General features: G+C 39.4%; 5 protein-coding genes across 5 annotated transcripts in view; 1 reads left to right on the top strand and 4 right to left on the bottom strand.

Annotated features, from left to right (window-relative positions):
- Positions 1 to 23586, top strand: part of LOC109403726 (sodium-dependent transporter bedraggled) — a 358384-nt gene that overhangs the window by 114336 nt on the left and 220462 nt on the right. The window lies entirely within an intron of this gene.
- Positions 1 to 23586, bottom strand: part of LOC134283913 (probable cytochrome P450 9f2) — a 36493-nt gene that overhangs the window by 2125 nt on the left and 10782 nt on the right. The gene's annotated exons all lie outside the window — the stretch shown is intronic.
- LOC109426410 (probable cytochrome P450 9f2) lies at positions 11352 to 13086 on the bottom strand. The gene is made up of 2 exons (XM_019701922.3): positions 12875 to 13086; positions 11352 to 12815 (listed from the first exon to the last, which is right to left on the bottom strand). The coding sequence occupies exons 1-2, from the start codon at positions 13084 to 13086 to the stop codon at positions 11402 to 11404; spliced, it is 1626 nt and encodes a 541-aa protein (XP_019557467.3). The 3' UTR covers positions 11352 to 11401.
- Positions 13241 to 17209, bottom strand: LOC109426408 (probable cytochrome P450 9f2). Its single transcript, XM_029875560.2, has 3 exons — positions 17100 to 17209; positions 14744 to 14976; positions 13241 to 14668 (listed from the first exon to the last, which is right to left on the bottom strand). Exons 2-3 carry the CDS (start codon positions 14956 to 14958, stop codon positions 13243 to 13245), a joined length of 1641 nt encoding a protein of 546 aa, XP_029731420.2. The 5' UTR covers positions 14959 to 14976; positions 17100 to 17209; the 3' UTR covers positions 13241 to 13242.
- LOC109426407 (probable cytochrome P450 9f2) lies at positions 14896 to 16934 on the bottom strand. Its single transcript, XM_019701918.3, has 2 exons — positions 16631 to 16934; positions 14896 to 16562 (listed from the first exon to the last, which is right to left on the bottom strand). The coding sequence occupies exons 1-2, from the start codon at positions 16843 to 16845 to the stop codon at positions 15152 to 15154; spliced, it is 1626 nt and encodes a 541-aa protein (XP_019557463.3). The 5' UTR covers positions 16846 to 16934; the 3' UTR covers positions 14896 to 15151.

The raw sequence follows: 23586 nt of genomic DNA, 5'->3' as shown, positions 1-23586 counted from the left end.
CTTTATTTAAGAGACTTTCAGCCCTTGGCTGGTTCGTCTCTAAGAAATATTGGCATTCAGATGTATTATTACGATAATTTAGGTCAGCCAAACATTTTTTCCAGAGCAATACCTTCTGATGGACTTGGTGGAGTCGAAGTAGGTCCTAGCTCCACCACTTCTTTCCACTCGGATGTATGTTGAGCAGATCCACTATTGGTTACAGAAAATAGGCCAAAAGTTCAATAGATAGTATCAGATCAGTCAGGACATCCTAGGTCATCCAAACTGTTCTTGAGTTTAGATCGTAAAATCTACGGGTGTAACGGTAACTTTTTTCATTATACAAAGCTACGATTTGTAATCTATCATGTCCAGTAACTCTTCTAAAAGTTCAATATACAGTATCAGATCAGTCGGGATATCCTAGGTCATCCAAACTGTTCTTGAGTTGAGATCTTAAAGTCTACGGGTGTATCGTGTATGAAGCGATACTCAAATATAAACGTTAGTCAGTATAGCAGATATTGCTGTTGTTACGAGTGTAAACCTAAAGTCCTGAACTCTAAGGTAGTTTGGCTGACCTGGAATAACCCGGCAGTGTCTATAAATGACATTTGATATTTCAAGTGTTTCACCGATCCCAGCAGATTATGCAATACTTACAATTTATGGCGAAAACAGAATTTTTTCTTGTAGATTTAAAGGACTTCATTATAGAACAGTTTTGACGACCCTGAATGTCCAAGAGATTTATGATAAGCTAGTAGACTTCAGATTGATCCAGTAATTGCGCTTGTTCATGCAGCGTTACTCAGTATCACAGGTATGGATACTGTTTCGAGTGTACACCTGAAGTCCTGAACTCCAAGGTAGTTTGGTTGACCTAGAATATCCCTGTAGTGTCTCTAAATGACATTTGAGATTTCAAGAGCTTCGCGGATCCCAACAGATTATGTAATACTATTATTTATGGCGAAAACACAAGTTTTTCTTGTAGATTTGAAGAACTTCATTATAGAACAGTTTGGACGACCCTGAATGTTCCCAAGGTTTCTAATAAGCTAGTAGACTTCAGGTTGCTCCAGTAACTGCAGTTGATTATGCAGCGTTACTCAGTATAACAGATATGGCTACTGTCACGAGTGTAGACCTGAAGTTCTGAACTCCAAGGTAGTTTGGCTGACCTGGAATATCCCTATAGTGTCCTAAATGACATTGTAGATGTCAAGAGCTACACGGATCCCAGTAGGTTATGCAATGCTATTATTTGTGGTGAAAATACATAATATTATTCTTGTCAACTTGAAGGACTTCACTATAGGACAGTTTGAAACACCTAGAACATCCCAGAATATAAAACATCTTTTGATATTCTTAACGAATTCTAAATGAATACATATAAACGTGACCCACATCCAAGTTCAGCTTTTAGAACAACTGGTATGTCAATTATTTCATTTTTCCAAATTTCATGGTGTTCAGGATGTTCTAGGTTATCAATTTAGTCCCAAATACAAATATTTCCATTTTTCCCTAATAGAGGACTCAATTTGCAACAACTTTGCCAAAGACAGTATTCTGATTTATCGAATAGGTGAATTTATGCAGCCGTTTCTATGTTGGGGTCATATATGACCCCTCCGGCTCCAAAGGGTTAAGGGACATTCAGAGTCGTTCAAACTGTCCTGGAGTTTAGTTCTAGCCATCTACAGCTGTTACAGTAGCAAGAACAGTAGCATCACATATCCAACTATATAATATGTGTCCCGTTGGGACTGTATGGACCATCCCGATATTCTTTGGATTACTCCAGACCAACGAAATTACTTCGTAGAGCAGCACTTCAAAGTAACTTTTCATAATTAACTATGGTTATTGGACATACTAGAAGACTTATAGATATTATAATATATTCGAAGGACTTCTAGGGCCGTCCAAACTGTCCTGGAGTTCACTCGTATACATCTACAGCTGTTACAGTAGTAATTTTCACTATGAATTGTAACATTACATGTCTCACAATAATCCATGACTACCTGGAATGGCCCATACCAAAATTCCTTTGAGATTCTTCAGACCAACCACACTACAACGAAGAGCAGAACTTCAGATCTACATTCGTAACAGTAGTCATGTATACTAAAGAGAGAAATATTTCGTAATAAACCACGGTTACTGAACCTACATCAAGACTAATACTTTTGAGACAGAAACAAGGACGTCCAAACTGTCCTGGAGTTGAGTCCTTGGCATTACAGGCGTTACAGTCGAAAAGTATGAATTCAAAGAAACATTGAAAAGGCCAAGGCTACCGTAAACTCACGCTTCGGCTCTGTCTACACTTGCGACAGTAGCCTACACTTAAAAATGTTACATAACCGACAGTTTTACTGTTTTTTTTGGATTTTTCGGAACTTTTGAGATATTCAAGATTGTCAAACTTCCCTCTATATCTAAGAACTTGAAGTCTACGCTTGATACAATATCCTTCTTCGCCACATGAAGAAGCCCCGCACAGCTATGATCAATTATGTTCACTGAAAACGCACGACCGTTGTTGGAAACTTTAGAGTTATCCAAAGTGTCCCAATACTCTGTCTTTAGAATTGGTATTGCTATAATAGCAGTTTGAACGATCTAAAGCTAGGGTTTATGAACCTCCTAAAACCCCCAAAGTCGTTCCAAGATAGTTATCAAATATTCCTCTAATCGGGACTTTAGAGCTTCGATTCTATCTTTACAAGATAAGCCTTTTTCATTACATTGAATAACATTAAATAACACTACTCGAAAAATTTTAAAAATGTTTGCGTTATGCAATGACACCCAAAATAACTCGTCCTTTGGACCCTAGAGAATCTTAGTAAAGGAATTTTGGAATAGCTAATCTAAAAAAAAAATAAGAATCCAAAAGAATCTCAAGAGAAATTGCTGAATTAATTTTCAAAAAATTTCATAAGGCATTCCAAAAAAAACTAATTTCCGATGTACAGTTCCTAAAAATGCGAAGTTTTGAGAAGGAATTACTCAAGGGAATTTCTCAAAAAGATTCTCAAGAAATTGCTGAAGAAATTTTCAAAAAAATACTGGAAAAATTAACCTTATAGAACATACCGAAAGAATATGGGACGGAATTCCCAAAAAAAAGTCTAAAGCAATTGTCAAAATTTGTCCAAAGCAGAAATTTCTGAAGAAAAGGCAAATTAATTGATAATTTCTTTGTGTTTCAATCGAAAGTTCTTTAAGAAACTGCTTCGTATTTTTTTTTTAAATTTCTTCGGCTAACTCTTTAAGGATTCCTTCGACAATTTATTTGAGAATACCTTTCCATTCCTTTTCATTCTTTTTCAGGCATTTCCTTTGGATAATACTTCAATACCTAATTCTTTTCAAATTTTGTTAAAAATTTTGACAGAAAACTTAACAATTTTTCAAGAAAATATTTCCACAATTCCATCGGCGTATTCCTTCATTCCTGCATCACTCTCTACGTAATTTGTTTCAGTCATTCTTTCGAGAATTTTTAGAAAATTCCTTCGAAAACTCAGGAACCTTTAATCGAAGTTGTTGCAGTAATTTGCAATTAAATTACAGAAGCAAGTGCCAATTTCCAAAAAAAGAATCTCAAAAGAATGCCGAAAAAAATCCTCAAAGAATTGCCGAAACAATTTTCAAGAGAATTTCCGAAAGTGTTTCCAAAAAAAAATACTTGAGAGATTTGCAAAATAATTTCCGAAGGAATTTCAAATGAAACGGGATTAAAAAAAATCTGGGAAATTCTCAAATGAGTTGCCGAAGAAACTTCCAAACTATTTTCAGAAGAATTCCTAGTGAAATGGCGAAGCATTTCCAGAGGAGTTGATTAAATCAATTTCCAAAAAAATGCCAAAAAAAGTTCTATTACTTTAAAAGGGATTTTAAATAAAATCCCAATTCTAAGGAATTTTTAAGAAATGTGAAAGAGAATAATTGAGCCAATGCCCATGGAAATCGCCGTAGAAGATGCACAAGAATTGCCGACGAACTTTTTAAAGAATTACTGCAGGAATTCATAAAGAAAATTCCGAAAGACTTCACGAAGAATATGGGAAAATAATAACCGATGGCATTCCCAAAATAGTTGCTTGAGAAATTTGCTACGAAACTGCTGTAATAACTTTAGTAATTACCGAACAAGTAAAGCAATTCTTTCCACAATTCTTTTTAGCGTATTTGTAGGAAATTTCATCATCATACGTAGTTTAATACGAACCTATTTTCGTAATCTTCTGAGACAATTTCTTCTGAAATTCTGAAACATTCAAACGAAATTGTTGTAAAAATTGCCGAAGCAATCTCGAAAGGAATTTTTGTATCAATTCTAAAAAACTTTCAGAAGAATTAAAAAAACTACTTGGAGATTTCCCAAAAAAAAGGCCGAAATAATTCCAGAAAATTGCCAGCGAGAGGAGTTGGTTGAATCAAGTTCCAAAAAACTGCCCAAGAAGTTTCCAATGGATTGTAAAAAATTACAATTGCAATCTTGTACTCTTGTAATTCGAAGACATTTTTAGTAAATATCGAATAGAATTACCGAAGATCGAGAAGAACTTGAGAAGAAATTTTCAAAAAACTACTAGAAGAATTCCTAAAAAAAATCCAGGACTTCTCATCGAGTCATTTTTTTTTTTAATTTTTCGAAGAGAATCAACGAATAAATTAACTATTTTTGGCTACGCAGTCATGAAATGAACAAACGACGTTATTTATTTGCCCAACGTTTCGACACGGGGTTTGTATTTTCCTCAGGGGGTAATTCTTTGTGTCGTCCAGTTTTTGAATAATTAATTTCACCCACAATCACGACTCTATAACATTGATTTTTTTCAGTTATTCGTTTGATTTTTTTTAATTCTTTGGAAAATGTTTCTTTCAGAATTCCCTTTGCAATTCTTTAGAGAATTGCTTCAGAAATTTGATAGTTTTTCTTAAATTTCCTTGTATTTTAATTGAAATATTCTTTGGAATATGCTACGGCATTTATTTGGAAATTCATCAGACATTCCTGTTAAGACATCCTTCGGTCATTCCATTTAAACTTCGTTCAAAAGTTTGAAAGAAAACTTTTTTGGCATCTCCTTCGGAAATGTCTTTGGTCATTCGTTTGGGATCTTTTTTTTCAGAAATTACTTTTAAGTTTTAGAAATTTCTTTTTCTAGGTTTTCTTTTATCACTTTTTTAAATTTCAATCATTCCTTCGTAATTTTTTTTGAAAATTATGGAATTTTCAATGGAAATTGCTGAAGGAATTAACATTATGATTACGGAAGAAATTTCCGATTTTCAAAATAAAAATTACCGAAAGAATCTCAAAAAGAATTGCCACAACAATATAATTTTCAAATTTTGAAAAATTTCGACCCAGTTTGGCATGCAGATTCAAAATATGGAATTATCTCAACACCGCTAAAGAAGGCAATTGCCGAAGCAATTTCCAGAAAACGACTTGAAAAATTCACAAAGGAATTTCAAACGAAATTTTCTAAGAGATTCCCAAGGGAATAACCCAAAGAGTTGTCGAAGAAACTTTAAAACAAATTATGAGAAGAACTTCTAATGGAATTGCTAAGCATTTCCAGTGCAATTGGTTAAATCAATTCCCAAAAAAAAACTGCTGGAGAAGTTTCCAAATGAGTTTTTTTAAAGGAATTCCCGAAAAAAAATATAAAGTGCCGACTCGAAGAAATTTTTAAGAATTTTGGAAAATAATTGCCGATTCAGTTCCCAAGGAAATGGCAAAAAAAGATTGCCAAGAAGTTGCTGAAGAAATTTCCAAAGAATTACCCCAAGAAATTTGCTGAAGCAATAGCTCAAAGCAATTGTCAATTGCAATTGCCGAAGAATTTCTTAAAAAAATAAAGAAAAGACATTTTAATTGGAATTCTATCTATAATATTTTTCTTTTTAACTTGAAAATTCCTTCAGAAACTGGCTTGTCAATTTCTTTGGCGGTTCCTTAGGAAATTTCTGTGTGAATTTCTTTGGCAAATTCTTTGGGAATTCTTTCAGAAATTTATTTGAGAATTTCTTAGGTTCCTTAGGCGTGCCCTTTGGTAAATCCTTCGGTTATTTTTTTTCCAAATTTAGTTCAAAGATTTGTTGAAAAAAAAAATGACAATTTTCATAACAAAGTCCTTCTTTGGCCGTTCATTCGGAAATTCAGAAACTTTCTTTAGAAATTGTTGAAAAAATACCGAAAGAAACTCAACGGGGATTGCCGAATCAATTTCTCAGGGAATTTCCAAAAGAATTTCCAAAAAAAAATCCATTGGGTTACATTCACAAATTACGTCACGCTTTCAGGAGGAGGGGTTTTTACAGAACGTGACGACCCGCACACATATTGGTGATTTCCCATACAAAAAGTATGACATAGGGAGGAAGGTGGGTTGAACAATGTCGATTTTTGCGTGCCATGATTATTCTACCACCCCATGGGAGACGTTCAAATAAATTGCCAAAGAAATTTGAAATGAAATTTCCTAATAAATTTTCTAGAGAATTTCTAAATGAGTTGCCGAAGCAACTTCCAAACAATCTGCCAATAGAATTCCCAAAGAAGTTGCGATGCATTTCCAGATGAATTGATTAAATCAATTAAAAAAAAATGCCGAAAAAGTTTGCAATGGCATTACTGTATAAATTTACAAAACGAATTTTAAAAAAAAATCTCAACTCGAAGGAGCATTTTGGAAAATTTTAAGAGACCAATTCCCAATGGAATTACCGAAGATGATACGGATGATATGTTGGTGAAATGTCTAAAGAACTGCTGAAAGAATTCCCAAAACAGTTTCTTGGAAAATTTGGAAAGCTCTTGAAAAAAAAATCCGAAAACAACTTGAGGAACTCTGAAAATAATTTCCGAAAAAAATAAAAAAAAAATGCGTAAGAAATTCCCACGGAAATTTCTAAGTGAGTTGCCGAAGATACATTGTTTTGGAGTTGGCGGACGAATTCCTAAATAAATTGCGAAGCATTTCCAGAGGAATCGGCTGCGAATGAGGGCTTAATCAATAAAGGATTTTATAAAAACTTTTAATGCAATTAAAAAAAAATGCTAACTCGAACTCGAAACTCGTAGAAAAGAAATACCTCAAGAATTTCAAAAGAAATTTTCCTATGATTTCTCAAAGAATGTATCGAAAGAATAGCGGAAGGAATTCCCAGAACAGTTGCTTGCCCATTTTGCATGGAAGCTACTATAGGAATTGTCTAATGCAATTGCCAAAGGAATTTAAAAAACCATTTGGAAAATTCCCAAAGAAGTATCCGAAGGAATTTCAAATGGAATTGCTTAAAAAAAATCCCAAGAGAATTTCCAAATGAGTTGCCAAAGAAACTTAGTCCATGAATTGCCAGAAGAATTCCCAAAGATATTGCGAAGCATTTCTAAAGGAATTAGCTAAATCAATTTAAAAAAAACGCCAAAGAGGTTTCCAATGGAGTTTCTGTAAAAAATTTCAGAAAATTCCAGAAAAAAAAATAAAAAATGCCAACTCGATGGAATTTAGCAAAAAATCGAAGTGTTGTTAAAAAAAATAAAAATAAAATTACCGCCACAATGGACATTTCCGAAGCGTTTCTCAAAGAGCGCACCAGAAAAATAGCGGAAGGAATTACCAAAACATTGCTTGAGAAATGTTCAAAGAAACAGAAAGCACTTGCCGAGCAAGCAAACTAACTGCCGAAGGAGTTCGATTCCTTTTGTAATTCCTTTGTATTTTGAACGAAAGTTTTTTTTAGAAATAGCTTAACTATTTCTGTGGGAAATTATTCGCAAAATTTCTTCGGCAATTTGACAATTTCTAAGGCATTCCTTTTAGAAAATTCTTCAGTAATTCTTTTTAAATTTGTTTCAGCGTATTCTTCGATAATTTCTTAATAAATGGCTTTGTGATTGATTTCCTTCGGTCACTTCGAAGAGAATTTGTTTGGTAATTTATGATTTTTCAATAGAAATCGCTGTCGGAATGTACAATGCAATTGAAGAAGAAACCCAACAAACAATATTGCTGTACAACAGATGAATAAGCCGCTCTTCGGCTTGATTTTGAAGATTTGGCTGAATGGCGGTCATTATTATTTGGGATTACCACCTTCAAAACAATGCCGAAAAAATCTCAAGAGGAATTACCGAATCAATTTCGTAGAGAATTGCCGAAGAAAATACAAAAAATAGGAAAATTCCAGAAGAATTTTCAATTAAAAAGTCTAAGAAATTCCCGAGGGATTTTCTAAATTAGTTGTCAAGAAAATTTTCAAACAAATTACCAGAAGAATTCCTTAAAAAAATGCAATGCATTTACTTAGGAATTGCCTAAATCATTTCCTAAAAATGCAAAAGAAGTTTTTGTAAAAATTCCTAAAAAAATCACCCGAGGGAATTTTTTTTTCGGAAATTCTAAAAGAATTTTCAAGACTCAAGAGAATTGCCGAAAAAAAACTGCCAAAGAATTATACTAGAAATTTTTCCGAAGAATAACCCCAGGAATTCAGGAAGACATTTCCGAAGCAATTCTCAAGGAATTAACCGAAAGACGAAATTGAATTTTCAAAACAGTTGCTTAGGAAGCTTGCAAAGAAACTGCTGTAGGAATTGTCCAACACAATTGCCGAGTAAGCAAAGCAATTACCGAGAATTTGAGAATTCTTACAGGAAAAATTGTGAAAATTGAGAAAAAGGAATTAGCGGAAGATTTCTCAAAATAATTGCCAAAAGTGTTTCCAATAAAATGGATTAAAATATGCCCAACAGGAAAACCGATGAAGTTCCCAGAGAAAAGCTGAAAAAAATGCGAAAGGGTTTTCCAAACAAATTGCTGAAGGAATTTCCAAAGGAATAATCGGGGAATTTCGCAGAAAAATTACCAAAGAAGTTCACAAAAGATTTGCCTGAGAAATTTTGAAAGGAACTTCCGATGGATTTCCAAATGCAATTTCTAAATCAATTCACAGAGGAGTTATCGAAGAACTTTACACAGGGAACTGCGGAGTCAATTCCCAAAATAAATGCGCGTAAGAAGTTTTGAAAATTACTATTAGCTTTATTTACGAGGCTTTCAGCTCTAGGCTGGTTCACCTTGGGCCCAGTTTTGAAAATGTTTGAAAGTGAGTGATTCTTGAAAAATATTTCAGAGAAAACTTGGAATTTTTCGGGTTTTAGACACAGAAAAGCATTTCAGATCTATGCCAACGTTTCGATCTGTAACTGTAAGCCAAAAAATACCAAGTTTTACGCTACATTCTCAAAGGAATTGCCAGAAGATTCCTCAAAGAAATTGCCGAAAGTATTCTCAATGGAACTTATTAAGAAATGTCAATAGGAATTACCGAAAAAATCCCAAAAAATGCAGTAAAAATTCCAAAAAAGTTGACAGTTTGATGTATCTGGATGGCGTTTCCAATAATCAGAGAAAAAATAGGCTACTGAAGATATTGTATTTTCTGAATCAAACTTCTATATGATATGATTTGCGATGTTTTATAAATTATTTGTAAAACCCATTTATTTTTATATATTTTCTAAAAAATAGTATGAAAATTTGTTTTTCCAAGATTTGCGGAAAGCACCGTATATTTAATTCTTTTATTTCTTATTCATTTTTTTTTTATATATTTATTTATTATTTATTTATATATTTTTCAATAAAAACGAAATAGCACCTAATATTTTTGGTTGCACTACTTCTGGTACAGCGTGATGTTGTGTATGAGTTTGTTTGGCAAACTCTGAAAAAGCTGTGCCGCAAATAGTTGGGAAGGATTTGGGGCCATCTCAGAGTTCAATAGCTTTCAAAAAACCTTCCATGACGAAGAGAGCTAAACTGCCGAAACAAAACAATTTCCTTTAAATGAGATTTATGTTTTTTTATTCATTTTTTTTTTTCTTTTTTTTTACAATCTTAACAGAATTCGTAAACATATTTCTAGGTAACATTTGGAAGGCATTTTATCAATTTTGGCGAAATTTTTGCCTAAAAATCTCGAAAAAAAAATTATTAAAAATCCTCCGAAATCGAAAAAAAAATGTTTGAGAAAAACCAAAAAAATATTCCTGAAGGTAAGAAAATTAAAAAAAAAAAACTTTTCTTGATTCTGGGGGAATTGAACCCATGACACCGTACCGCTATATCAACGCTTTAGTCAATCAAGCCACAAAACAGATCCTGTGAATTAATTTCCATTTGTATATCATTTTTTAATTTATTTTTCAAAGATTTTTTCTGAGATTTGTAAGAATAACACTAGAAAAACATTAGGAAGCATTTTTAATTGCATTTTTACCTTTTTTTTGTCTGTATTAACGAGATTTTTAACCCTAGGCTAGTTCATCTCGGGACCCACGCTTTACTTCCCTTCCGAAGGAAGAACCCACATTTTGTGAGTATGTCGGGAGTGGGATTCGATACCAGGTCCTCGGCGTGATTTTCACTTTTTAACATTTAAACATTTTTAATTTGCATTTCAAAGCCAAAGTTTTTGAAAATGATTTCTCCAAAAGATCTTTTTAATTCTTTTTATTTTCAATAAAAAAAAATATAACAACTCTTTTGTTTGAACAAAATGCTTGAAAATCAAGCCACAATGATTACTGTAGGCGAGGAAACTCGCATTTTAAAGGCACAGTGTGCGTTCAATTGACAAATTCATGTGAGGAAAGTTTTTCTAAAATAAATTACCACTTGAATCTAGTTGGAGTGGAACAAATAACTCCGTATCGCTAGTCTGACACTTCAACCAACTAAGCTACAGAACAAGTAATGATTCTGCGGAACAGAAAGTAAAAACGAGTTCAAAGGGCCGTTCTAACCAGGTCTATTTGGCTAATGTATGTGAAATGCAGGGCCCCTATAGCCGAGGCGGTAAACGCACGGGTATTCAGCATGACCATGCTTAGGGTGACGGGTTCGATTCCCGGTCGGTCCAGGATCTTTTCGTAAAGGAAATTTCCTTGACTTCCTTGGGCATAGAGTATCTTCGTGCCTGCCACACGATATACACATGCAAAATGGTCATTGGCAGAGGAAGCTCTCAGTTAATAACTGTGGAAGTGCTCATAGAAGCTGAAGAAGCTGTGGAAGTGCTCAAGAAGCTGAGAAGCAGGCTTTGTCCCAGTGAGGACGTTACGCCAAGAAGAGAGAGAGAGATGTGAAATGCAGAAAACCTTTCTGGAAACCAATTATAGAAATCCGAAATGATAAATTAAATTTTTAACATTTTTGTTTCATCATTTTTTTTTTATATTTTCAAACACTGTTAAAACTATCATGCTAAATACATTTTTATTCTATCTTTTCTTTACAGGTAAAATCTACAACTAAAATCAACACTACAAGGTACGTTTACTCTAAATCCTCGAAACAATTAAACCCTCAAACTACAACCGCCTCGGCTTCAGTTCCACCCAAGCTCCATTCTCCGTCCGCAAATCGATTGCCTTCTTGGACAACTTGATCGGCACCTGCGTCCGCTCGGTTCGCTCCAGGCTGAACTCCTTGAGCAGATAGTACACAGCAACCTTGACCTCCATCAGGGCCAGCCGTGATCCGATACAGTTCCTTGGGCCAGCTCCGAACGGAATGAACGTTCCCGGGACGATGTTCGGTCGATTTTCCTCGCTGAAACGTTCCGGATCGAACCGCTCCGGATTGGGGAAGTATTTGGGGTCATTTTGGATGGCCACTATCGGGATGTAGATCGACTGGCCTTGCTCGATGCGTACTCGTAAACCGGCGCCGTCGTCTAGCAGGTAGTCTTTGGTGGAGTAGCGGTCCGTGTCTATGGTGGGGGGCCACTTGCGTAGCGTTTCCGAGACGACCATATCCAGGTATTTCATGTTCTGTAGGGCTTCGTAGCTGAGCTGTTTTCCCTCGAGGGATTTCTCCGTGTCAGTCACTTCTTCGTACAGACGCTGTTGGATGTCCGGGTTGAGCGTCAGCTCGTACGTCAAGAAGGTCAAACAGGACGACACGGTGTCGAGTCCAGCTATGAAGAAAATGAAGCACTGCGATATCAGCTCACTGTCCGTCCAGACTCGTGAGTGCGTCGATTTCCCGAAATGGGACTCCTCGACCGTTGCGAATCCGGCGGCATCCTTCGACCCTTGGTCGTCGTTGCTGTGCTTCAGAGTACCCTTCCGGACCTCCATCAGCATTTGTACCATATCGTTCCGCACGATACCATGAACCTCGCGCTGCCTCATATTGTCCTTTATGATCCCCTTGAAATAGTTCGCCAACTCTGCATCCGCGAAATCCACTTCCAGTTTCCGCATCAGCCACGGCACGGTTTGAAACAGCAGAAACTTCACGATGATCTTCACCGATTGGAAATCGAGTAGCTGTTTGCCCTTCACGTAGAACTCGGTTTCAGGATCGCGCACCGAGTCCACCTTGATCCCGAACGCCACGGTCGCGATCACATCATTACAAAACCTCGAAAACACATCCTTCAGTTCGTACTCCAATCTCCGGCCGGCGGTCGCTTCCGTTCGGAAGTGTTCCACCATGGATCGGCTGCATTCGGCGATCAGGTCGAACATGTGCCGTATCTTGCTCCCGTTAAAGGCCGGACTCAGCGTCGATCGCATGTCCTTCCATTTCTGACCGCGGAACGCTACCAGCGAGTTGGCGAATAGACCTTCAACGGGCTCATCGGATTCGGTGCGGTTGCTGCTTGATGGAAGCGAACGGTCCATGAAGTGGTCGAAGTCCTTGACGGTGATCTGTTTGATCAGATCCGGATCGCGCACCATGAACATCGGCTTCGTAAGCTCGTAAAGCCCGACGACCCTGAAAGCGAAAGGTTGTAGAATGCTTACGAAGGTCTGCGATGTGGGTCGGAAACTCACTTGGATTCGGGATATGCGCGGTACATGTCGTAGATGTGCGTCCGGACATCCTTGGTTCGGAAGATGGTTGCGCCGATGTTACCCACGAGGAAGGTCGGCTTGAGACAGGGAATCGGTTTGGTCAAAAAGTACTGGTACTTTTTGCTGATATAGTGATATATCAGGAGGATTATGCAGCCGATGGCGATGGTCGACAGAAGATCCACTTCCATGTTGAATCGCGTTTAGAAACAACTATAACTTCGAGATGGCAAGCAATTGACTTATATGTGAAGAAATAAAATAATCTATAGACAGTGATAAGATAAGAGGCATAGTCTGTAACAATGATGAAATCTACAGACTGTGCTGTGAAAATGATAATTGCCTTAGGAATCTTTGGAATTTCTCAGTTTGAGCTCAACCCAAACACCCTTCTCCGGATGCAAGGCGAACGAGTCGCGAGCTATGCGCACTGGGATTTGGGTCTTCTCCGTTGGAACCACCTCAAAGTGCTTCAACAGGTGGTAAACCATACACTTCACTTCCATCAGTGCTAAACGAGATCCGATGCAGTTGCGAGGACCGACTCCAAACGGTATGTAGATTCCCGTATTGATCTGCGCTCGATTAGCTTCGTTGAACCGCTCAGGGTCGAATCGATCCGGATCCGAATAGTTGCGCGGATCGTGGTGGACACAGTAGGCAGGTATCATTACCACTTGACCCTTCTCGATTAGGAACCGCGTTCCACGTCCATCGTCATAGAGGTAGTTTTTGTTACAGTACCGATCGGAGATTACTCCAGGAGGCCACTTCCGCAGAGTTTCCGATACGACCATATCCATGTACTCCATCTGTTGCAATACTTCATAGTTCAAGGCCTTCCCGTTGAGCGATTTGTCCGTTTCCAGAATTTCCTCGTGGAGACGCTTCTGAATGTCCGGGTTGACCATCAGCTCGTACATCAGGAAAGTCATGCAGGTCGATACCGTGTCGAACCCTGCCAAAAAGAATAGGAAACACTGCGCGATCAGCTCGGTTTCCGTCCATACCCTTGAGTGAGATGACTTTCCTACTTGTGACTCCTCCACCGTCGCAAATCCTGCATCTTTGGTGTCCTTCTCGTCTTTCTGGTGCTTCAGCGTACCCTTGCGAACATCCATCAGCATCTGTATCATGTCATTCCGCAGAATCCCGTGAACTTCCCGCTGCTTCATATTGTCCACGATCATCCGCTTGAAATACGAAGCCGAATCGCCGTCCAGAATGTCCGACTTCAACCATCGCATCAATCGAGGAGCAAACCGAATCAACAGGAACCTCGCAAACGTAGCCAACGACTGGAAGTTCAACATCTTCTTCCCCTTCATGTAGAATTCATTCTCCGGGTCGCGTAGCGAGTCCACCTTGATCCCGAACGCCACCGTTCCGATCACGTCGTTCCCGACCTTGGAAAACACCTCCTTCATCTCGTACTCCATCGGCCTTCCGGCCGCAGCTTCCGCCTTGAAAAACTCGATCAGCGATTTTCCGCATTCGTCCACCAGTTCGAACATGTGGCGCATCTTGCTCCCGGTGAAGGCCGGACTCAGCGTCGATCGCATATCGCGCCACTTCTGCCCACGCAGGGCAAACAGCGAGTTCGCAAACAAGGTGTCCGGGTCGTAGCTCTTCTCCCCGTCCGACACCTGATCCGGGCTGAGCGGCGAATGGTCCATGAAGAAGTCAAAGTCCTTGACGCCTATCTTCTTGATCATCTCCGGATCGCGCAGCAGGAACATCGGCGTCAGCAAGTCGTAGAATCCGGCCACCCTGAGAAATACGGAGATTGGGATGTTACGGGATGACTGGAAGGTACTGCTACCTAGAACGAGCATGCAAACTTACGATGCGTCCGGGAAGGCGTCGTAGATCTTCTTGAAGTGCGAGACCACATCGGCCTTGCGGAACATGGTAGGACCGCTGCTTCCCAGCAGGAAGGTCGGCTTGACGCACGGTACCGGCTTCGTCAGAAAGTATTCGTATTTTTTCGCAACGTAATGGTAGAGTAGGACGACTACGGCAACGATGGCCGCAGCCGTGAACAGATCCACTTGCGGCATTTCGGTAACGACTGAGACCTGTTTACATGGGGGGAACGGTATTTAATAGACCATGATTAGATATCGCTGCTTGGCTGTGAAGACGCGTGGGGTCAAAATTCAACCTAGATAAGGGGGATGTAGGGGTGTGATCAAAGTAAATATTGGAGGCTTATCGGATTTTTTTTGGGTAAACATATATTATCAGGACGGCTTAGTTCTTCCTGGGTTTCAATTCAAGCCAGACACCGTTCTCCGCCTGCAATACGAAGAAGTTTTTGGACATTTTCAATGGTACTTCTGTTTTCTCGCTCGGTTCCAAGCTGAAATCTCTTAGTACGTTATAGATGATCACTTTCACCTCCATCAGAGCCAGCCGAGAGCCAATACAGTTCCGAGGACCCACGCCGAATGGTAAATAAGCTCCGGCATCGATCTTCGAACGGTTCTCTTCATTAAAACGTTCCGGGTCGAACTTTTCCGGGTTTTCGTAGTACTTGGGATCGTTGTGAATTGCGATCGTTGGGATCCACATTGTTTGTCCTTTCTCCACAAGGAATTTTGTACCATTTCCATCATCATACATGTAGTTCTTCACACAGTACCGATCGGAGATCACGGCTGGTGGCCACTTCCGCAGAGCTTCCGATACGACCATGTCCATGTATTCCATCCTCTGCAGCACTTCATAGGTCAATGGCTTTCCGTTCAGTGACTTTTCTGTTTCCATCACTTCTTCGTACAAACGATGTTGAATTTTCGGGTTGAGCATCAGCTCGTATGTTAGGAATGTCATACAGGTAGACACCGTATCGAATCCTGCCACGAAGAACAGGAAACACTGCGATATCAATTCGTTCTCTGTCCATACGCGGTTGATAGTCGTTTTTCCAACGCTTGACTCCTCAACCGTGGCAAATCCAGCATCCTTCGTTTCCTTTTCTTCCTTATGATGTCTCAAAGAACCCTTCCGAACCTCCATCAGCATCTGGATCATATCGTTCCGCATTATTCCATGGGCATCTCTCTGTTTTATGTTATCCACGATCATCTGCTTGAAGTACTCCGTCAACGTGGAGTCCACAAAGTCCAATCCAAGTTTCCTTCCCAAAGTTGGGAAAGCGCGCAACAGTAAAACTTTAACCAGAACTGTAAGCGATTGGAAGTTCAGCATTGCTTTGCCCTTCATGTAAAACTCATTTTCACGATCACGCAACGAATCCACCTTGATCCCGAATGCCACCGTAGCGATCACGTCGTTCCCGAATCTCGAGAACGTATCCTTCATTTCGTATTCCAGCGTCTTCCCTGCAGTGGCCTCCGCCTTGAAAAAGTCCGACATTGACTTGGCACAGTCTGCCACCAGCTCGAACATGTGTCGCATCTTACTTCCAGTGAAGGCCGGACTCAAAGTCGCCCGCATGTCCCTCCACTTCTGTCCACGCAGCGCGAACAGTGAGTTTCCGAACAGACTTTCCCCTCCGACCTCATCCTCTGGGTTGCTGTTCGTCATGGTCGGCGTGTGGTCCATGAAATAGTCAAAGTCTTTAACTGCGATTTGCTTGATCACTTCCGGATCGCGAAGCATGTAGATCGGCTTCATCAGATCGTAGAAACCGACCACCCTGTAGGAAAAGAACAATCCAGCTTACAACAAGCTACGCTCACGGTCTGCGCATCGTCGAACACTCACTTGAAATCCTCGTACGTTTTGTAGATCATCTTCACGTGTGAACTCACGTCCCGTCGGCGGAACATCATCGGACCGGTATTCCCGAGAAACATCGTCGGCTTCAAGGCCGGAATCGGTTTCGTCAGGAAGTATTCGTACTTCTTCGCTGCATAGTGATACAACAGCAGGACTATGGCGCCGATGGCCACAGCAGCATACAGATCCACCTCAACCATCTTCAACGTTTTACCTCTACGGCGGTTCACTAACAACTCACGTTTCACATTCGATTTAATTTACTTTTATCTTTATCTATCGGACACCTTGGACACCGACGACTGCAGTAGGCGATGATAAGATTGTGCTTCAGGTGATGATGAGTCATGATAGCTCAAGTAAGCTGTTTACTCGACTAACAAAGGAGGCGCTGACAAACTAACTATTTGCATGTGACCCCACTGCCGTTAAAAACCCTAAATTTGATACTTACTCAATTTCACTTGTTAACTGTGGCGCGTCCAGCTAGCGACTGCCAAAACCGGCCATCGCCATCAATTGAATCTTCACCATCATCCCCGTGTTTTATTATGAGCTAGCTAGAACCGGCTTTTTTATCAACGTATAAAATGGAGTAGAGTTTCCATATTTGGCACCGCTGAAGACCCACCATACAGTCACATACCTACTTGGATCGCAATTTATTGTTTGTAAACTTCTACCAACCACGCCCCATCCGGCTCCGGCCGCCGGTCAAGCTTCTCAAATACTCGACAACCGTTGCGTCATGCTTGCTTTTGTATTGCCCGTCCGTTCGTCCCTGATCAAGGTCAGAATCTTTTCGCGGATCTGTTTATTACGTATAGGTACAGAACAGACGCGTACCGTCGTCGGTGGGGAAGAATGAGCACCAATGTGAATGATTATGGACATTGATCAACATCATTGTGGGTATTTTGGTATGGGTGATGATAAGTCTGGGGTGCGTGTTTTGACCGTTTCGTCGTTTGGGTTACTGACATCGAAGTAGGCAGGTTATTGTCGAATATTGTTTATCGTATGGAACGTTAGCAGTCTAGGGGTTGTGTGCTAGTAGTGGACCCTGCGCCTATAGTGGACCCCCTTCAGAAAAACTCAAATATGAATGCCCAAATCAACTATATCCAGGCAACTTCCACCGGGGGAACATCAATTCCATTGCTACACAGCAGTTCCTGGCAAACAAATAGCCCAGTATCCGCAACAATTGGTTATTTGAAATATTTAATGAATGTAAACACTCAAAAGGGTCCACTATACGCACACTCAGGGAGGGTCCACTATAGGCACCGTCGGCGGCGTGACAGCTAACATGGAAATCAAATGGGGGGTCCACTATAGGCGCCGAGATATTTGTAAATAATCCTATAATGGACCCCGGTGGTGTCCATTATAGTCAACATCGATGCGTATTCTCAAATGCGTATTTCACTGGAAAAAATATTAATGTTGTATGTTTGACGGTCTTAACATAAAGAGGGGACGTGAAACTTATTTAAAAAATCCACTTTGGAACAATCCACTGCCTTTACAGAGCTAAAAATCAGCAGAAGTTAATTTCGATGACTTAGGGGGTCCACTACTAGTACCCAAACCCTATTTATTAATAAACCAGACCTTTTTGATCATATTTTTGATATTTAGTTAGATTGTTTATACTTTTTGACCTATTTCTAATGAATTTCTGCCTTGAAATTGAATTTAGATTTCCTACAAGACTTGTTTTTCTTTTTATTTTTGAGAGAGAGAGATTTATATTCCTATCACAATTATATATGACAAAATTTTATATTTTCATATAAAAAAACTGTCTTCGAGGAGAGGCCCTGGTGTAATCGTTGAAGCCCGTGACTCTCACGCCGAGGACCTGGGATCGAATTCCACTCTCGACATACTCACAAAATATGAAACAGCTTTTTATATCCTAGGATGTTCTGTTATGGAGCATACATGAGAGTGTAGCGCTTTCAAGCTACATCAGTGAAGGAAGCCAGGTCGCACAATGAACAATAAAATTACATAACCTAACGGGTATGTTAACCTCTTGAAATCTCTAAGTCCTTTCCAAAGCATTATTAGTGTATTCCAGGTCAACCAAACTATCCTGAACAGTGAAAAGAATTGTCGGGCAAAAGACGCACAAAACAAGCAACAATCCCAACCGGTAACAGATAATGATATGATCTCAAAAAATTTTGTTGCAGACAAAACGGAAGCTGAATTTGTTGCGTATTTTTCAACTCGTGAATAATCGATTATTATTAATTCAAAATCGAATCTGTTTGGTGTTTGGTGGTAAATCTTCAACATGGTGGCAGTATTTACCGACTCGAAGCTACCCAGGTAACAATTTGATGCTGTACAAACGTTTCTTCAACTATTTTAAATCAGCCTTCATTTAGCTGAGCACAAGCGGTACAATACTTTATTCAACTCCTAAACATCTAATTTTGGTGATTTTATTCAACCTTCAGCTGGTTTGAGATTCATTGAAAGGCTGATTTAAGGCTTAATATGCGCTTGATCAGTATTCAAGTAAAACACTTTCGTGAACCTATTTGTACCATTAGCTGCGTTTATTTCCAGAAGAGATGTTTAGGCATGTACAAAAATTTCTGTTGGAAATCTAGGAATTGAACTCGGACCTCCTGATTTATAGTCACTCACCTTAGCACCTACACCGCACACAATTTTATACATATCCTCGAAAACAAGAGCATTACTTGTTGTGTCTGATTGGTCAAGAACATAAGTTGAACTAAGTCTGTATTGAGGCTGAAGAAGCGGTGTAGACTTCATGAAAACATGCTTGGGTCATGATGATTAATCTGGGCTTGTTAGGGGAATATCTGTAAATAAAAGAAAATCGGGTTAAGTACGGTTCCTTTGAATTCCACTAAGAATTTGCATCCTTTGACAGATACGTATTTCGACCTCAACTGTAAGGTCGTCTTCAGTGTCTTGTACTTGACTCGACTCGAGTCGAAACTGTAACGAGTTTTTCTATGATACTTTTAGAATATCATTTAGTTTAAAACAGTTTGACAGTAGCCATTTCTGCTACACCAAGAAATGTTACATAATCAGGCATATATTTTTGAAATATTCTGAGTCGTTCAAACTATACTGGATTTGAATCATCGAAATGTTCTGCCGTAACACTAGATATTTGCGTTACAAGCAGCTATATTAATACCTAAGTAATAGGGTTCATGAGCTTCTCAAGGGTCTCCAGTTAGCCTAGTGGTTAAGGCTATGGATCGCCAATCCGGAGACGGCGGGTTCGATTCCCGTTCCGGTCGGGAAAATTCTCTCGACTCCCTGGGCATAGTATATCATTGTACTTGCCACACAATGTACAAATTCATGCAATGGCAGGCAAAGAAAGCTCTTCAATTAATAACTGTGGAAGTGCTCAAAGAACACTAAGTTGAAGCGAGGCAGGACAAGTCCCAGTAGTGACGTCGAGCCATAAAGAAGAAGAAGAAGAGGAGCTTCTCAAAATCTCAAAAGCCATTCCATATTCCTGTTCAGCCAATTGATGAATCAGCGGCATACCTAATCAGCCATTTTTACTGAATCCCCTATTTCTCCAGCAATTCTTCCAGAGATTGCTTTATGGATTCCTCCAAAAATTTCTCCACGAGTTTCTTCAGGGCTGCTCTGAAAGACTGCAAAGGCCGGAAAATATAACGTTTCCTTTCCTCCAGGACTTTTTCCAGGGATTCGTCAAGGGATTCCTCTAAGGAATTCCTCCAGGGACTCCTCTAAGAATTCCCCCAGGCTTTCTTCTAGACTTTCCTCTAAGTAATTCCTCCAGAGATTCCTCCAGGAATTACTTCAAAGGTGTCTCTAGGAACTCCTGCAGGGATTTCTTCATGAATTTTTCCAGAGATTCCAGAAATTCCTTCAGATATTCCTCCCGGCATTGTTTCAAGGACTCCTCCGGGAATTTCTCTCCTATAGGGATTCCTAATGAGATTCCTCCAGAAATTGTGGGCTTCGTGGCCGAACGGTTAGCGGCGTCAGTCGTTCAGGTGTCTCGTAAGCCTCGGCGTATGGTTTCGATTCCCACTCCAGTCCTCTGTTGCCCGTTGTCGAATGTTACTAATGTTCAGTCTGTAGAGGCCGCAAGGTCAAAGGCGGTGTAATTGTCTTTGATTGCTTCAAGGATGCCTCAAGGAATTCCTCCATGGATTTCTTCAGGAATTCCTTCAGGACTTGCTATAGATATTCCTTCAAGGATTCCTCCAAGACTTCCTTCAGAAATAACTTCAGGAATTCCTCCAGAAATTACTTTAGGACTTCCTCCAAAAATTTCTTAACGGATTACAGTGAATTCTTCAAGAATTCTTCCATGATTTTCTTCAGAAAACTTTTCAGGGATGCCTCCAGGAATTTCTTCAGGGATTTCTCCAGAGTTTCCTCTCGAAATTTCTCCAGGGATTCCGCCAGGAATTTTCCCAGAAGTTCTTCCACGCATTCGTCCAGGGTTTCTTCCAGAGATTCGTCCAGGAACTGCTTCAGGGATTTCTCCAGGATATCCTCCATGAATTATATCCAGGAATTCCTCGAGAGATTTCTTCAGAAATTTCTCAGAGTGTTCCTCCATGAATTTATCTAGGAACTCCTATGGATATTCTTCCAGAGATTACTCCAGGAATTGCTTCAATGATGCCTCAAGGTATTCCTTCAGAGATTTCTCCACGAATTTATTCGTGAATTCCTCCAAGGCTTGCTCCAGGAATTCCTTCAAGGATTCCTCCAGGAGTTCTTTTAGAAATTCCTCCAGGAATTCCTCCATAAATTCCGCAAGGATTCCTCCGAGTATTTCTCAAGAGATTTCTTCAGAAATTTCAAAAAAAATTAGGGGTTTTCTCAGAATTCTTCTTGGGATTCCTCCAGGAATTCCTCCAGAAATTTATAGAGAGGTTCCTCCACGAATTTCTCCATGAAATCCACCGGGTATTTGTTCATAAATTTTTCCAAGGATTTCTGCAAGATTTTGCTCAAGAATTTCCAAATCGATTTCTTATGAAATTTCTTCAGGGATTCCTCTCAGAATTTCTCTTGGGATTCCTCCAGGTATTCTTCCAGGAATTCATCCAGAAATTGATCCAGGAGTTTTTCTAGGAATTTCTCTAGAAATTGCTTCAGTTATTTCTTCAGAAATTTTTCCAGGGATTTCTTCGAGAATTCTTCTAGAGATTTTTCCAATAATTACTCCAGGGATTCCACCAGACATTTGTACAGAAGTTCCTCCAGGATTTCTTCCAGGATATCCTTCTGGAATTGCTTCGGGGATTCCTGCAGGTTATGTTTCAGGGATATGTCCAAGAAATCCTCCAGGAATTCCTTCAAAAATTCTTTCAGAAATTCTTTCAGGATTTCCTCCAGGAATTCCTCTGGAGATTTCTTCAGAAACATCTCCAAGGATTCCTCTTGGAATTCCTCCAGGAATTCTTGCAGCAATAGCTCCAGGATTTTTTTCCAGGGATTGCACCAGGATTTCCTCCAGGTGTACTTTCAGAAATTACGCCAGGAATTCCTCCTGGAATTCCCCCAGGGGATTCTTCAAGTGTTTCCACCAGGGTTTTCTCCTGGAATTCCTTCAAGAATTTCTCTAACGATTCCTTTAGAAATTCCTCTCGGGATCTCTTCAAAAAATCATTATTAGATATGTCATAAGTCCTTTGATCATCTTTTCCATCATTACCTTATTTTTTTATTACTTTAAGGATTTCTAAAGGAATTCTTCCAGCGATTTCTTTAAGATAATCTTAGAGTGATGCATAAAGGAGCCAAAAAATTCTCCAAAAAGTTATCCAGTAATTCTTTCACAATTATCTCCAAGAAATATTTTAGGACTTCATCTACGGATTTGTTCAGGAATTCATCCAAGAATTTTCTTACACGAATCCGACAGTATTGGTAAAGTGTTGTCAATAAATAGAAATAAAAATAATCCATGAACTTCTTCAAGAATACAGCTGCAGCTCGCGCAAGGGAATTACTTCAAAAATTCGTACTGCGATTATTTCAGGAATATATCCTAAGATAATTTTTCTCCAAGAAATCCTTAAAGAAGTTATCCATTGATTTTTTTACGAGCTTCTCTAGAAACTCCTTTAGGTATTTTTCCAAGGCAAGGATGTTTTAATGATACTCCTTTAACCTTTATCCAGCCAACGTACATTTTCCACCTTCGGAAAAGCACAAAAATGTTCATAACTTTTTTGTTTTTCGATGGATTTTGATGAAATTTTCACAACTTCTCGAAAAACTCTTCTAGTTTATGATGCTGGGGACTTGGGTACCTGGCCCACATGGTTGCGGAGTTATTCCGGATTGTCTTGGGGTACCAAAATTGGTCACAAACTTTGCGCAACGTATATCTCAAGATCCCGGTGAATTAGAAGTATAGTGTCTTCGGCAAATTTGTTCAGCAGGTTAAGAACTAACTGGCAACGGCGACTTTGGTTCGCGATTTGGACGCTAGGCTAATGTTCTAACCCTCATATCTCGGAAACCTTATAAGATAGAATGATGCTGTCTTAGGCAAAATTCTTCAGCAAGCTCAGAACTATCTGATAGTAAGGCATGGTACACAAATTACGTAACGCTAAAATTGGCCATTTCAAACATCTTACACCCCCCCCCTTCCCCTTCGTAACGCTTTTTGTATGGAAGCCCGAAAAATTTTGTATGGGTCGTAACCAGAGTTGATGTACACGTGCTGTAGTCCCATGTACGGGAGCCACATTGCAAGCGAGCTCCCAGGAGCACTGTACATTTTGAGACTGAAAGTCGTGCGCCTCATTTTTCTCAAGATGTATCTCATGAGCTTCGTCTCATGCGCTGATTAAATTAGAAAAATTCACGACAAAAACTTCCTAAACGAACGATAATTGAAACCTTAACCTTTGCATTGAGAGTCCCTA

Source organism: Aedes albopictus, chromosome 3, assembly GCF_035046485.1.
Source record: "Aedes albopictus strain Foshan chromosome 3, AalbF5, whole genome shotgun sequence".
NCBI classification, from domain to species: domain Eukaryota; kingdom Metazoa; phylum Arthropoda; class Insecta; order Diptera; family Culicidae; genus Aedes; species Aedes albopictus.
The sequence above is the reverse complement of the archived record's forward strand: the minus strand, read 5'-3'. Positions and strand labels throughout refer to the sequence as shown.

Bases quoted from the DNA above. Each gene is read 5' to 3' on its own strand.
- LOC109426410 (XM_019701922.3), bottom strand. From the start codon at position 13,086: ATGGAAGTGGATCTTCTGTCGACCATCGCCATCGGCTGCATAATCCTC. The intron at 12,816-12,874 runs GTGAGTTTCCGA...TTTCGCTTTCAG, and splicing joins CGCGCATATCCCGAATCCAA to GGTCGTCGGGCTTTACGAGC.
- LOC109426408 (XM_029875560.2), bottom strand. From the start codon at position 14,958: ATGCCGCAAGTGGATCTGTTCACGGCTGCGGCCATCGTTGCCGTAGTC. The intron at 14,669-14,743 runs GTAAGTTTGCAT...CGTATTTCTCAG, and splicing joins GACGCCTTCCCGGACGCATC to GGTGGCCGGATTCTACGACT.
- LOC109426407 (XM_019701918.3), bottom strand. From the start codon at position 16,845: ATGGTTGAGGTGGATCTGTATGCTGCTGTGGCCATCGGCGCCATAGTC. The intron at 16,563-16,630 runs GTGAGTGTTCGA...CTTTTCCTACAG, and splicing joins AAAACGTACGAGGATTTCAA to GGTGGTCGGTTTCTACGATC.